Source organism: Pygocentrus nattereri, chromosome 4 (assembly GCF_015220715.1).
Source record: "Pygocentrus nattereri isolate fPygNat1 chromosome 4, fPygNat1.pri, whole genome shotgun sequence".
In the NCBI taxonomy this organism is placed as follows: domain Eukaryota; kingdom Metazoa; phylum Chordata; class Actinopteri; order Characiformes; family Serrasalmidae; genus Pygocentrus; species Pygocentrus nattereri.
Window position 1 is genome coordinate 39,915,802 of NC_051214.1, and position 16,578 is coordinate 39,932,379.

At 40.0% G+C, this 16,578-nt stretch overlaps 1 protein-coding gene across 1 annotated transcript; it reads left to right on the top strand.

The window, feature by feature from the left end:
- Positions 1 to 264: 264 nt before the first annotated feature.
- Positions 265 to 15,762, top strand: gpr176 (G protein-coupled receptor 176). Its single transcript, XM_017692480.2, has 3 exons — positions 265 to 1,094; positions 10,605 to 10,857; positions 13,904 to 15,762. The coding sequence occupies exons 1-3, from the start codon at positions 863 to 865 to the stop codon at positions 15,078 to 15,080; spliced, it is 1,662 nt and encodes a 553-aa protein (XP_017547969.1). The 5' UTR covers positions 265 to 862; the 3' UTR covers positions 15,081 to 15,762.
- Positions 15,763 to 16,578: the final 816 nt, after the last annotated feature.

Below are 16,578 nucleotides of genomic sequence, written 5' to 3' on the forward strand. Positions count from 1 at the left end.
AGAGACAGACACAGAGAGAAAGAGAGAGACAGACAGAGAGAGTGAGAGAGAGAGAAAGAGAGAGAGAGACAGACAGACAGACAGAGAGAGAGAGAGAAAGAGTGAGAGAAAGAGAGACAGACAGAGTGAGAGAGAGAAAGAGAGAGACAGACACAGAGAGAAAGAGAGAGACAGACAGAGAGAGAGAGTGAGAGAAAGAGAGAGACAGACAGAGAGAGTGAGAGAGAGAAAGAGAGAGAGAGAGACAGACACAGAGAGAGAAAGAGAGAGAGAGAGAGAGAGAGAGCGGTGCTGGCTTTCTGTTGGATGCTGGTTTCCTGAGTCGCGGTGACTGAGAGGTGGGATTTCACCTTTCCACCGAGGCAGCGCTGCGGGCTTTGCAGAGATAAAGCGTGAGCGGTAAACAGTCCTCAGGAATCAGGCGCTGTGCAGATCGCCTTTCAGCCCGCGTTATGTAGCCAGCCTATATCCAGGCTCCAGCGCTCCGTCAGTGTGTGTGGCAGACCGCAGCCTGGGCTTGGAATGAACATCGCCTTTATTGTCCCGGACTGGAAGCTGACTGAGCCCCAATCCAGCTAAGGTGACCCACTGCATCTCCACCGGCAGCAGCTACCAAGAACCAGAGTATGCCCTGACCCGGCATGCGTCCACCCATTGCGGTACCAGACGGGCTCCTGCTGCCGCTGCGGTGGCGGAACGGCAGGCAGACGGACCTGCAACACGCCGCCGACATCTGGTGCGCGTGAGTGATCCTCGCGCTCTCGCCTTTTTCTCCGTCATGCTCGTGAGCTGCAGAGACCTCTGCGTGTTGTCCGCCAGTAGCCCGCTCCTCCGCGCAGCTATAGACCGGGAATGAACCATCATGGACGCAGGGAAGGAGGACTGGCTGTCTCTCACGGAGAACGGGACTGCTAACTGGACCGGCTCGAGCCTCTACCTCGGCGTCCAGAACTCCACATCTGGACTGGGCGCGTGGAGGGGCGAGCGGCTGCGGGAGCTCAGCCAAACCGAGAAGGTGCTCCACGCCCGGGAGGAAGCGTACCGAGACTTCGCCACCACCGTTCAAGTTTTCATCCTGCTCGGGTCTCTGCTAGGTGGGTTTGGAAGGATGAGCAATAGTGCAGTAATTGTTTCTGCTGCATGCTTTCCTTCGTCCAGTGTGAGCTGACCCATAGAGAAATCTGATGACCATATATGCACAAAGATCATAAAGAGCCAGGGATCAATTTTAAAATATATGCACTGATATACTGTTTACATAATATATGTATCATTATTGGACATATATGTATAATACATGCATCATACATATATGTCTGATAAATGGTCATGTATGCACATACATTAAAAAGGGTCAGGCATATATTTTTTAATATATGGATGTATACTGCTGTTGCTGGAACAAAACCTATATCATATCTCCATTTTTGTTGTTTTTCTGACATAATTTTAAAATACCCATAGTCCTATGTATCATCTGTAAATGACATGATGAATGGACTGAAGTAAATGACTTAAAATTACTTGGAAATAAGTCCGGTTACATTGACTTACATTATAAGTAATGTTTTTACCTTCTCCTGTAAAGTTACAATTTCGGAGATACGAGGTTTTGATCCGACAACAGTGATATATTGTGTGCATATATGTAAGTATCAAATAATATATATGCTAACTTGCACTTAGATTTTAGTTGTGTAGCTATTATACTCTTTTTCACTTCCGTAGTATGTTAACAATGAAATGCATTAAAACCTTATGTTATATAACCTGAAGCAAATACATGAGCAGTATATGCCATCTATATATGAATATTATAATGTCATAAAACCTGTTTACTCAAAATGCACTTATAACAGAAGCCAGTGAACAGATGCTCCAGCATCTTTTATGGGTGTGTTTTAAATCTTTATAATCTTTGCCTAAATACAGGCAAATGTTTGGATGCTATAAATGCTGCAGATAGAGATTACATTGAAAACGTGTTTCTTTAACATTCCACACTTTTCTAGTCTATCAAATAGAGTCAGTGTGTCATCACTGTCCAAAAACACAAAACATACACCTTCACTGTTTCAGCCTGAGTTCACTATGTGAAAAGCATCAGCTGAAGTGGTGTAAAGCACAACACCACTGGACTCTGGAGCAGTGGAACGTGTCCCCTGGAGTGATGAGTCACACTTCAGTGTCTTGCAGTCTGGTGGACAGATCTGGGTTAGGGGGATGCCAGCAGAACACTACCTTCCAGAATGCATGAAGCCAACAGTACAGTTTGGTGGAGGAGGGATAACGGTCTGGGGCCATTTTTCAGGGTTTGGGCCCTTTAGTTTCATTAAAGGGTGATGTTAATGCTACAGCATACAAGGACATTTTAGAGGATTATACAGGTGCATCTCAATAAATTAGAATATCATTGAAAAGTTAATTTATTTCAGTAATTAAATTCAAAAAGAGAAAGTAAGCCACAAAAGGCCATTGCTAAAGAAAAAGTGTGGTAGAAAAAAAGTGCACAAGCAACAGGGATAACTGCAGCCAGAAAGGATTGTCAAGAAAAGGCGATTCAAGAATTTGGGGGAGATTCACAAGGAGTGGACTGCTGCTGGAGTCAGTGCTTCAAGAGCCACCACACACAGACATATCCAGGACATGTGCTGCAACTATTCCATTCCTTGTGTCAAGCCACTCATGATCCAGAGACATCAGAAACATCTTACCTGGGCCAAGGAGAAAAAGGACTGGACTGTTGCTCAGTGGTCCAAAGTCCTGTTTTCAGATGAAAGTAAATTTTGCATTTCATTTGGAAATCAAGGTCCCAGAGTCTGGAGGAAGAGTAGAGAGGCACACAATCCAAGCTGCAGGAGGTCTAGTGTGAAGTTTCCACTATCAGTGATGGTTTGGGGAGCCATGTCATCTGCTGGTGTTGGTCCACTGTGTTATATCAAGTCCAAAGTCAGCGCAGCCATCTACCAGGACATTTTAGAGCACTTCATGCTTCCCTCTGCTGACCAGCTTCATGGAGATGCAGATTTCATTCTCCAGCAGGACTTGGCACCTGCCCACATGGTACCAAAACCAGGTTTAATAACCACAGTATCACTGTGCTTGATTGGCCAGCAAACTCACCTGACCTAAACCCCATAGAGAATCTATGGGTATTGTCAAGAGGAAGATGAGAGACACCAGACCCAACAATGCAGATGAGCTGAAGGCCGCTATCAAAGCAACCTGGGCTTCCATAACACCTTAACAGTGCCACAGGCTGATCACCTCCATGCCATGCCACATTGATGCAGTAATTCATGCAAAAGGTGCCCTAATCAAATATTGCATATGTGCGTATACTGTACATACTTTTCAGTAGGCTAACATTTGTGTATTAAAAATAATTTTTTTATTAGTCTTATATAATATTCAAATTTTCTGAGATACTGACTTTTGGGTTTTTATTAGCTATAGGCCATAATCATCAATGTTAAAAGAAATAAACACTTAAAATAGCTCACTCTGTGCGTAATGAATCTATATAATATATGAGTCTCACTTTTTGAGGTGAATTACTGAAATAAATTTACTTTTTCGATGATGTTTTAATTTATTGAGATATACCTGTATACTACCAACTTTGTGGCATGTTCCAGCATGACTGTGCAGCACAAAGCAAGATCCATAAAGAGATGTTTTAAGGAGTTTGATGTGGAGGAACTCCAGTCACCTTCACAGAGCTCTAAACTCAGCACTGACCACTTTTGGGATAAATGTGAACGTCAATTGTGAGCCAGGCCTTCTCATCCAACATCAGTGCCTGAACTCACAAATGCTCTTTTGACCAAGTGGGCACAAATCCCCACATTCACACCCCAAATTCTGGAAAGCTTCCCAGAAGAGTGGAGGTTTTATAACCACGCTGGACTGAAAAAGACTTTAGAATATTGAATCACTATTGGCATTGTTAATTAGTACAAAACTAAGCTTAGTCCTTGTCCATAAAAACAGCCCTTAAAGCACCCATATCATGAAAACAAAACGTTTACATTTTCCTTACTTTTTAAAATGATGTAATATGTAAACACTGCTTAAGTTTCACAATATACAGTTCACTCCACAGTCTGTATAGTCCATATATAGAGACTAAGCTGGAAAAACCTTTTTCCACCTATTCAGCCTATAACATTTTAGTTCTGTCCATTCATGCTGAGTATTTCAGCCTGGATTGCTTTTTGAAGGGTGTAAGATACAAGGTAACCAATTAGAACAGAGCTAATTAATATTAAAGGAACAGTAACAAAACTCTGTTTAGTTAAGAGATGAAGAGAGGTTAGAAAATAGTCATATAAAATTTAATTGTGACTGTTTTTGGTGCATAAAACCACACAAATTCACACAAACAACTACCCAAACACACCTCAGCTGCCTTTGAACTTCTTTCTCATGTGCATCTTAAATGACTAAAGGAGATAGTTCTGAGATTAGATATAAGATAGCCAACATGAATGAAAAACAAAGGAATATAAGTAAAAAGTAGGAGTTTCCACACAGCTAGTCTTATTAGATTTTGCTAAGACAATATTATATCTTGCTTTTGTTTGCTTAGACATCGCCATTTCAAATCAGCGTCTTTTTTGGTGCAAAGAAGCCTTTTGGAAAATAATGATGACTGAAATGACGTAGCTGGAGTGGTTTGACATAATACAGAGGTCACATCTGCCATAGCCACAAGCTTTTGTTGACAAGAAGCCTAAAAACAGTTCATAGTGATCTTCACTGCTACAGGAAGGCTAAAAAACAGGAGCATGCTGAATGACTGGGCATAAAGCTTGTGTTGAGCTGGAAACTGTTGATACAGTTCCCTGCTGCCAATCAATGCTGTACCTTCAGTATTGATCCAGTTGTAGGCTATTACTGAAGATTTGTTCTTCTGCATGTTTTCCCTCAGCCTTAATCCAGCACCAGATGGTGAGTGTTTATTTGAAAGCTGGTTTATGAGGATTTTCACACACATACTTACTAGCATTTGTATCCTTGTTAAAAAAGCCTCTGGTGTAAAGCCTGGTCATATAACCATATGTCTGAAGTGGGTGAAGTCAGCTGTGGCACGAACTGGGTGTCACATGCCAGATTAGCCAGTAAAGCTTTGTGTGGTGTGTTTATGAATAATCTGTTGATCTGTTTTAGTGCTGGATTAATGCCCTGTCCAAAAAAGCATGTTCTGTTCTGTTTTATGTGGTTTGACTGACATTGTGGCGCTTATGCAAAAGTATTGTACAATGCTCTTTTGTCGGCAGATCAGTCACCAGTGCTCGAAACAAAAACTGGAAGATTTTATGATTTGCTATGAAACATTTCCCTCTATTTCTTTCATTGGCACTAATATAGACTATTAACAATAAAGTTCAAGTCTTAAACTTTCCAACTTTTTAGACATTGCAGTTTTATTTGAGTTGTTTTATTTTAAAAATAATGATGTGGCATTTGAGTTTTAGCACTAGTGTTTATTTTAATGTTGCACTCAAGCTTTCCTGACTTTGCTCTCACTTAAAGGGTAACAAATGAAAAATCGAACCATCACTACATCTGATGTATACATGCCTGCTCACAAGGTGCCATAGTAGCTTCTAGAGTGAGACAGCTTTAAAGGCTGGAAACCCCCTTCTGATGATTATATATACACACACACACACACACACACACATATTATATTATATTATATTATATTATATTATATTATATTATATTATATTATATTATATATAGATATATATACATTAGTTTCAGTTTTTTCCATTAAAATGCATGTTTTTTGTTGGCTGTTGGTTTTATTTGTTCTTACTCAATTTTTTCTGCAGCTCTTTCAATGACTACAAAAATCACATGTAAATGACAAATCTATACTCTGTGTTTTACATTTGGATTGGATGTGGATTACAAACAAGTTGCTGTTTTAATGAGAGACTGTGGAGGCTTTAAGCGTTTTCTCTGTGTTTCAAAACAACACAATAGGAGAGGGGGAGGAAAAGCTAGAGAAACGGCTCCAGAGTCACTGGAGGAGGCTTGGAGGTGGCCTCCTGTAGGATAGGAGGGTAGAAGTGATTTAATGTCAGACTGCCCTGAGATCTAATAGAACAACAGCAAACAGAGACAGCCTTTTGGTGTCTCTCCAATTACAGGCAGATTGTAATAGGAAAAGATGAAAGCCGCGACCTTTCCTGGAAAAAAGAGATATACTTAGTGGAAAGTGGGTCGCTCTGAATTGAAGAACTGGCTGGAAATAAGCTGTCACCTTTGTGCTTTGCTCACATCATCCCCTGAAGTGAGTAATACCTCAGATTCTGTTGAGATAAAAAGCCAAGTGTTGACATCTGTGAATGCTGCGCAAAGACATGGCTGTGGAACACCTCTTTAAAAGCAGGCTAATAGGCCAAACAAATGCTAATATTAGTACATTTAGGGCGTAACATTTGGCAGTTATTTGCTAGAGGTGACACATGAGTCCACTGGGGGAATGTCTGCATGTAACATGTACTCTGAAATAATTTACAGGCCTGTTTTCACAGACAGTTGGAGACATTTGGCTGATCTCTACAAGGAAAAATTTTATTTTAAAAGTTAATGCCGGTTTTAGTTGAAAAGGTAGACGAGCACAAATAAAAGCTTTAGGTTGCTGATTGAAACACAGAAAAGCAGTTATGTTGAAAATGGTTCAACACCCATCATTCTAGTTGCATCTACTGGTCATCCATGTATACTGGTCATTCTAACTATATCATTCTTCTTCTTCTAGTCATTATAAAAAATTGAGCCAAAAGGTCTGTCTTGTTTTAAGTGTATTACAGGAAGGAAGAAATACTGACTGGAGGATTCAATTGAGCATCTTCAAATTCTGATTCACATGCCAATCAGCCAATCACAATCATCTCTACATTTTTCAAATGACGGAAAAACTTTGACAAATTCTCAAAACAAACCTGCAGTGAGAATGGTGGTGGTCGTAAATTAATCAGAATTGTTAGAGTAAGGAATGGTGAAATGTTGGTCCTAAGGAACATCTGAGACATTATGAATGAGGAGATAAATATTTGTGCCCTCGTACTTGCGCAATCCTTTGTGTCATTTCATTGACGTTTGCTGAAAGACCTTGTATAAGAGACGACTGTAACACTTCATTTGGATAGTCCACTTTAGGTGCTTTGTAGATACAACCCCAATTCCAATGAAGTTGGGACGTTTTGTAAAACATAAATAAAAACAGAATACGATGATTTACAAATCCTTTTCAACCTATATTCAATTGAATACACTACAAAGACAAGATATTTAATGTTCAAACGGATAAACTTTACTGTTTTTTGCAAATACTCACTCATTTTGTATTTGATGCCTGCAACACGTTCCAAAGAAGTTAACTTTAATCTCAACCCAAAACCTAAACCCAGCCCTAATCCTTGTCCTAGCCCTAATCCTGGTCCAAATCCTAACCCCAACCGCACCACTGTTTAGAATCAATAGATTTCAACTTTCAATAAATTCAATAAATTTCAGTTTTAACAGATAGTTTGTTAACAATTTGAACATCTGTAGATAATCTATAAGTGACTATACTGGACTATCCGAACAAAGTGGGATCAAGGCGAGCCCTCCTCAGCATCTGACACTGCTAGTACTAGCTCAATTGTTAGCTTTAGCATCGCCATATCTGAAGGAGCAGCTTCTGTTGTTAAACCTCCTGCTTATTAGAGACTAAGTCCTACTGCTTTATTGTCCAGTGGCAAAAGTTTTCCTGGTTTGATTAATGAGAACATCAATTTGGATTTTTGTTCACTTTTGGATTGACTATTTTATCAGTTCTCAAATGTATATCTTGAGGGAAAATGTAAAAGTTTGGTAGGTACAAATGTTTTTAGATGTTCTTCTGAAAGCTATTAAATTTTCCTTTGTGCCTCTAAAGGGTTTAGTCTGGTTGCACAAAGGTTATGGATACTACAAGGCGCTCTAAACTGAAAGTCAGGTGGGACTTCCTCTTAATTTTAGAAAGAGTCAATTGTTATTGATAATTGATACCTTAATAGGTAGGCTATATCTCAGTTGAAACATTAAATGTTAGTTTCTGTGATTGTGCTGATAACTGGAAGTTGTAAGTCACAAATCCAGCAGGGTTTGCATAGACTAGTCGACTAATAAATCTACTGTGGGCTGCAGTTGAATAACCGAGGACAGTGTGTAAAATACAGTGTGAGAGGTATGAGGAGAGAATTGAAGAAACATTAGTGTGGAAATAAGACACAACAACAAGCCAATTACACTGCAGGCTGTGTAAGAAGTCACTAAAATATGGGAAAGCAAGCCTGAAGGATGAACCTTTTGATAGGAAAGGGCCATTTGACCAATGGTGGACAAAGTACACAAATCATGTACTTGAGTTAAAGTAGAGATACCCAAGGTAAAATATTACTCCAGTAAAAGTAAAAGTCCTCCCTTTAGAGCACAACTTGGGTAGAAGTACAAAAGTATTTGCCTTCAAATGTACTTAAGTATTAAAAGTAAAAGTATTAATAGAGTAATTATGACTCTAATGCCCTATTACCATTTTTGTAACAAGACTCGCTTCATGAACTCATTTTAGGTGAACATACTCCAGTGTCTCTCTTGGTAAAGCAGACTTTTAATAGAATGTCATTACATTTATGTCTAATTACATTTACTTAGTTACTGACCACCACTGCATTTGACTGTCATTCAAGACATACATTTACAGATCATTTAGCAAATGTGTGGAACAAAATCAAACTTAGAGTCAGCAAACGCACAAGGATATCTTGTTTACTTACTACCTACGGTTTCAAACACAATTCAGGAATAATTGTTATATCAGGAATTCATGTTTCCTGGTCAGCGATGAAGCCAATACCTCACTTTTGGAGGCCTATTATTGAGTAGACGCAATTGCTTGTTGCTACCTTTTAGCTTCTCGATCATTTATTTCCCTTCAGTCAGTGCAGGGGCCAGAGCCAGTTTAAATTCTCAGTGAGAGGTGAGATTCTGAGAGCTGGGGTGATTTCAGCTTGCAGTTTACATCAGATAGTGGATGTATTTCTGTGGACAAAGCGCCTGAGGCTGGAACTTACTGAAATACAACAAAAACCCTTTGGAGACATTAAGTAGAACTTCTTTGTTTTCAGTACAGTCATGCAGGAGGCAATGAAAGAGCAAAAATGTATGTGTGACAGAGAGGGGATGTTTCTGTGAAACGTGTCTATGTGAAAATGTCAGTGTGAAATACAATCTGAAATACTGAGAACATTCATTTACATCCATGGATTTGTTGATCTGTTTCAGAGCCTCTTACCTAGACATGACATGGAGACACAGTGAGACAAAAAACTATGTTGTAATTTGGGTAGTATAATTTATTATTATATTATTGTTTAATATGATGCACTATATGTCCAAAAGTTTGTAGACACCTGCTTATCCAGTGTTTTATCCAAAATCAAGGATGTTCATCCTCTACTTCTAAGAAGGATTTACACCAATGGTTCTCAACTTTTTCTAATAAGGGTTCACCTATTTATCACTTCAATCACCTGAAGGCCCACAAAAAACTTATTTTTAATTAAAAAGTATTTGGGAAAGTTTCAACACAGCAATGTTTGGCCACCACAATATGTAATGTGTATTACTGGACATAAAACACCAATAGATTAGGCCAACAAAAGCTTATTTTATACCTGAAGTAAGGCTGAATGGAGGCGAAGTGACATGGACCACTGAACCTCTGGGCAACATATTTTTTTCTAGAGGCAAAGAGGAAAAAAACAGAAAAAACTGTGTTAAAACATGTTATATCTGTTTCTTATTACTAATTAATAATTAAAAATAAATTTTTCACAAATCTTTGTGATATAAAGTGCCATCACTGGCCCACTAAGAACCTCTGGCTCTCACTTTGGTACTGGCACAAGGACCATGGATGATCTGTGGCCCAGTGGTTGAGTAACCCTGCTTATCACAAGATGTTGAAACATTACTCTGAGGATTTGATTGCAATTCGCTCACAAGATTAGTGACTTCAGAGATGGCATAGAGGATGGAGGTGGTGTGATAGCACTTTTTACTTTTTATACCACTACTGATAATCTACAAAGCTTAAAATGAGATATTAGAGGCACCTCATATAAGATTTCTGGCTAGATTTGTTACAAAATTGGATCAGATTCATTCCTTTTCCCCCACTGATATCCAATCCAGTATTTTCTACTGGTATCAGCCTGATACCAGTACATGTATTGAATCATTTGGCATTAGGCGACCATAGACTCATAACTACTCCAGAGAATTTCATTCGATTAGTCAGTGCTTTTATATGGGGTAATATAAGCTATAAGTGCACAACTGAACACGTGTATCAGCAACGGGTGCACCTTAAAGTAGTAGTAATTAGAAGAGCCGTTTGGACCTTTTTGGACAAATAATATATACGCAAGTCTAAAAAAAGCTTTAGTAGATTTGATGTAAAGCACAACAAACACGAAAATCCTTCCAGTAGAAAAAACATGTCAACTCACATCTTGTTGTATTCCCCCTCCTCACGGTTGATTTTTTTCTTCCAGGCAATGCAGCTGTTCTGTGGTGCACCTGCTGCACTAACGTCTTCAAGTCAGTCACTAGCCGCTTTATCAAGAACCTGGCCTGTTCGGGGATCTGTGCCAGTCTTGTGTGCGTGCCCTTTGACGTGCTCCTAAACGCCAGTCCACGATGCTGCCTGTGGATCCACACACTGCTGCTCTGCAAGGCCATCAAGTTCCTGCACAGGCTCTTCTGCTCCGTCACTGTCCTTAGCTTCGCTGCCATTGCACTGGACAGGTGAGAGGGATGCATGCATGAATTGTAAAGGAGAAAAAGAAAAGAGTAGAGTTCCACTATCAACTGTATTGGTAGTCTACTGCAGATTTGTTTGATGAATAATTGAGCAATTTGTGAACTCAACTTTCTTAAAGTGCTGTGGACAAAAAACGGTGCCTATCTTGTGGATGTCGAGTGTCAAAGCGGTACTACAACACATAACATACACATCCACACGCTTATTGGCAATATGTATGTTTTTTGTGTTAAAATGAAAAGAAGTGCCGTTACCGAGTCAGGAGAAGAAAAAAAACATGCTAAAATATGGGCAAGTCACCCTATAAAGCCTGAAATAATCATTTAAATGACAGAGGCTTTGGGTTAAATTTTGCAGGAGGGTTTTGAACCACGTCATACATTTTTACATATTACCATCACATGCACAGGCTCAAAAAAAAAAGGCACAGCATAATGTTTAGGTTTCAAATGCAAAATCAACATTAAACTGATGAAAATATGATGACAATAGTAAATAATTCAGTTACATCCTCAGAAGTCACAACCTTCACCAAGTTTTGACTGAAACCTCATTGAATACTCTTTTAGCATGCTCAAAGAGTCCGAAGCACAACCCACATACAAAACTTTCTTCCATGTGTTGTGTGCAATTACACATTTCCAACAGAGAGGTCTCCAAATCCCCAAAACTTAGATGGTGTAGCTTTAAACTCAAAATTATATCTTCATGACTATATGCTCTCTCTAATGCTTAAACTAAACTTTTTTATGCCTTGTCTCAGTTGTGTTGGGGCAAAAGTGGTGGAAATATGCCCTAATTATGAAATACGCCTATTGAGTAATTAAGCTTTAAAAAAAAACAAAAAAAAACACAAATGTAAGTAGACTTAATTGCTCATATTGAAAAGTAATACAGGGGCATATATTTTACTATATGTGAGATTTTTTCCAATGTATTATTTTATATCGAAATATATTTCAAAGATTAAAGTACATTGAACAAAAACATATTTTGGCCATTATCACACATATTGAAATATATTTGATAAATATGATGAATACAGCAAAACACCTTAAAGCTGGACTGAATCATTTGTTTTGGTTCAGCCGAAAACAAAATTACTGGCTAACAGAGACACGGAAACGTGAAAAGGGTCTGTTTGCAAGAAGTTAAACTCTGCCACTGCTGACTCCACCTCCTTCACACTGCCTAATGTCGCTGGAAATCACCAGCTCTCATTGAAAATTAATGAATTCCGGACGCTTTATAGAGCTGTATCACTGCCAGTGAGACACATGGTAATCGTGACAGTCCCAGAAGGTAGAACCTGAGGTACTCCAATCCTGTTTGTTCCCTGCTCACTTTCAGTTTGATGCAATCTGTGGGCAATTTCCAATCAAAACCCAACCAGCTATTGCTCATGCTTGTGCTTCCATAGCAACATACCCTGTCATAGCCCTCTATCAGTTCGCTGAATAATTTATTTTCCTAGGGTCTGCAGGGAGTTTTTCTCCTCGCATGAGCTGCCAAGATTTTTCTCGCAATGAAACATACACACTCACACACACACACACACACACACACACACACACACACACACACACACACACACACACACACACACACATACATTCAAAAAGAATAGTTACAGTGGACTTGTAAGTCCTCATGCAATGCCAGCATCATCATTCAGGTCCATTTTCAGGTCTCAAGAAGCACATGTTTTAAAGAAAGCTCTCTCTCCCTTCCTGCTGGTCTCTTTCACACCCAGAGGCACTCTCAGCCCAGAGCTGTGATGCAGGAGTGAGCAACAGAAGGACCTTCTGTCAGCCAGACTGCACTGATGTGTAATCGTGACCAAGAAGCTCCGAATGGAGCTGAACCAGAGCCAAGGGACTAGTAGCTCTTGTGGGCCTAGAGTGCTCTCCAGAATTGTTGGTCCTTGATAAACATAACCCTCAAGTATCAAACAAATTAGCATTTACACTGAAAATATGGGCATCATCTTAGACATCAGTGAGGGAAAATCATTCAAAGAAAAAAACCTTATACAAACCTCAGGTCCTAAAAAGTTGAGACAGTATGTAAAATGATAATAAAATCAGAAAGCAGTGATTAGGACATTGTGAATTAAACATTCTGATCCAAATTAAATTGGAAACAGTTCAAAAACAAGATTTCATGTTTTAACTGGTTTGTTCTTTGTTGTTTTTGTGACTATATACATATTCCAAAGTTGATGCCTGTAGCACATAAAAAAAGCAACATGTTTAGCACTGTATTACATCACCCTTCCTTCCAAAAACATTTAATAATCATTTGGAAACCGAAAACACAAATTGACCCACTTTTGAAAGTGGAATTTTTTGTCATTCTTCAGTTATACAAGTGTTTGGCTGTGCAACTGTAAAGAGGCTTTGTTGTCAAAGTTTGCATTTCGTAATGCACCACACATTTTCAGTGGCTGACTGGTCTGAACTGCAGGCATGAAACCAATGACTGAAAGCAGCGCACGTAGCCTTCACAGATATTCACATTGTGTTTGCTTTTGGTTGTAAAGGTTTACCAAATGTATGTATTTTTAAATCTTACAGTTTTGGCTTAAACAAAAAGAACCTTTGGTTTAATCTGTCATGCATTTGAGACTCATGGGAAATGCAGTCTATAAACAGTCAACACCTTCCATGCCTTTTCAGTAGGTCTAGCAGACTTACTTTAATTAACTAAACTCAAATAATGTCTCTAAAACACATGTCTAGGTAGCCAGATGTCTGGTTTGGCTTGGTTGTTTCGCTGACCAAGCATTAAAATGTCTGGTTGAGTCTCACTCTAAAGGAATGAGCAGTGGAAGGAGCCGTCCGGCCCTTTGCAAAGTTCAAATGAAACCTGCAGAACTGTTTCAGTTTAAGGTCAAGTTGATATGTTTACAAAGACATTTTTTCAAAGCCTGTTTTGCCAGTCTTTAGCACTTAGTGCCCATAATTCTCCTGACTCAGCTGAAACAGCTTAAACATCATCTAACATTACTTTGTTTTCCTTTACTTGTAGGTACTATTCTGTGTTGTATCCACTGGAGAGAAAGATATCTGATGCTAAATCCAGAGACCTGGTGATATACATATGGGTGCATGCAGTGGTGGCCAGCATCCCTGTGTTTGCTGTTAGCAATGTGACTGATGTCTATGCGACGTCCTCCTGCTCTGAAGGCTACTCGTTGGGGCATCTTGTTTACATGGTGGTATACAACATCACCACAGTGATCATACCTCTGGCGGCCGTGTTCCTGGCCATGGCGTTGATCCGCCGGGCGTTGAGCGCGAGCCAAAAGAAGAAGGTAATCATTGCAGCTTTGCGGACGCCACAAAACAGCATTTCCATCCCGTATGTTTCCCAGCGTGAGTCTGAGCTTCATGCTACGTTGCTGTCCGTAGTCCTGGCCTTCGCACTCTGCAGTGCCCCTTATGCTGCACTGGTGGTTTACCGAGCGTTGCCTCCAGGGGCCCCCGAGGCTTCGGCGTGGCTGCGGCTAACTGCTGTCTGGCTGCCCAAAGTTTCACTGCTGACCAACCCTCTGTTGTTTGTGACTGTGAACCGTTCTGCCCGGCGCTGCCTGATGGACGTTTTGGCCCGCCTGCAGCGCCGCTACAGCCGCAGAAATGCAGTCAGTGTCGGGGGTATGGCTGAAGCGGGGCCGCTGGGGGCCGAAACCGTGGCGCGATCGGGCAGCCAGCTGCTGGAAATGTTCAACATCGGCCAGCAGCAGATATTCAGACCCAACGAGGAAGAGGATGAAGAGGAGGAAAACGAAATCCCGTCAGTGGCATCAGCCACTTTGCCATCCAAACCAGAGGAAGGGGCTGGGTCTGGGAAAGCAGCCACCACAGAATCTGTGTCATCAGCCCAACAGGTGACTGGGGAAGGGGCAAAGGAGGTGGTAGCTTTACCTGTACCAAAACACTCCCCTATTCAGTCCTGTGCCTACTCATCCTCGCAGGTGGCGCCAGCCACGCCCACTGACCCCGAAGACACAACACAGTTTGGCTTTGGCCCCTTCGAGCTACCCCCTCAGTGGCTGCCTGAGACCAGAAACAGCAAGAAAAGACTTCTCCCTCCTCTGGGGAACACGCCGGAGGAGCTGATCCAGACCAAACAGCCCAAAGGGCGGCCTGAGAGACGCATCAGCAGGAACAACAAAGTCAGCACCTTCCCCACTGTGGACCCCTAAGAGCCAGCCGGCACAGCAGTGTATAAATGAGGGACCTGGAGGTCCTGCACAGCAAAAAATGGTATCTTGCAAAGTGATATGCCCCTAAATCTAGTCGATATATCTAATATTTACTATTTAAAGAGCTTAATATAAGGTCATTTAACTGATGTCTAGACCATTTTTATTTATTTATAATTATCTCACTATATTGGCAGGTCATTTTTTTTGTTGTAGGAAATAGCCTTGAAACCAGCAAAATTATATGTGAATATAGTAAGAAAGTTTTACTTGATAAAATCACTAAAAACAAGTAAATAATGGTCTAGAAATAGGTTAAATAATCTTATACAATCTCAAAATGAGATATTGTCTAGATTTAAGATCATTTCACTTGTCAAGATGCTGTTTTTTCAGCATGGAAAAGTGACAAACTCCTTTTCCATTTTTAAACTCATGATTCCTTTTCTTTTTGTGAATGTCTTGATTTTTATGGTGATGGAGCAGGAGAGTAATCATTTGAACACTTTTGATGTAATAATTTGTGAAATCAGTAGAAATCAGCTAATGGTGTGCACCAAAAAACTCTTAAGAGAGGGGAAATTGATCTCTTACAGGAAATGCAAGGAAGGGATAGAATTTGCAATATGGATTTATGTAGAATTCAATTTGTTGTACTTGGGAATAAAATGAGCTGAAAATGGTTGCGGTGCTGTGAAGACAATTTGAGAGTAAAAAGATGATTCTTGAGATCACATAGAAATTCAGGCTGCCATGGCAGAAATGCCAGCAATGATCCTTTTCTGGGACACCGTGGAACACTCACCCACTCCCTTTTTTTGATTGGGAATCAAATGCAACAATAAGGTACAGCTCAGCAGAAGCTCAGTAATGAGATTACATCTTTCTTATTTCTTGCATGCATTCTGTTGGAACATTAGGGGTTGCGTTAATCACAAATTCCTTCAGTATCAAAGGAGAGATACATTAACACAGTTCATTTGATTGCAAAGCATCAGTATCAAGCTCCAGTGAACATATGCTGGTTGACAGAAACTACAGGGTGCCTTAATGAACCCAATGATTTAGAACAAAATGCAAAGCAGCTAATTTTATTCTAGCCTAAAAAGCAGCTGCAGAGTAGAAAGGGAACAGATTCAAGAAACTCAAGCTGTATTGGAGCTGGATTCATTTTATCTGGTGAGGTATTGTGTCAAGGAAATACTGAATTTTACTCCAGTGACATCAGTCATTTTAGAATCATTTTATACCAGTATGAATCTGCAGTGTGTATAGTTTTTATAGTCTGACAGTAATCATTTTAATCGAGCATGAGTCTGCAGTGTGTGTTATTTTTACTGCCTGACTATAAAACTTGTGAAGTAGATTTAATCCAGTATGAATCTGTGGTGTGGGTTGTTTTTACAGCCTTACAGTAATAATTATGGGGTGATTTTAATGCAGTATGCAGATAACTGTGGAGTGATTTGAATCCGGTATGAGTCTTAAGTTATCATTA

Coding starts and splice junctions, on each gene's coding strand:
- gpr176 (XM_017692480.2), top strand. CDS start 863: ATGGACGCAGGGAAGGAGGACTGGCTGTCTCTCACGGAGAACGGGACT. Junction 1,095..10,604: donor CCTGCTCGGGTCTCTGCTAG/GTGGGTTTGGAA, acceptor TTTTTCTTCCAG/GCAATGCAGCTGTTCTGTGG. Junction 10,858..13,903: donor GCTGCCATTGCACTGGACAG/GTGAGAGGGATG, acceptor CTTTACTTGTAG/GTACTATTCTGTGTTGTATC.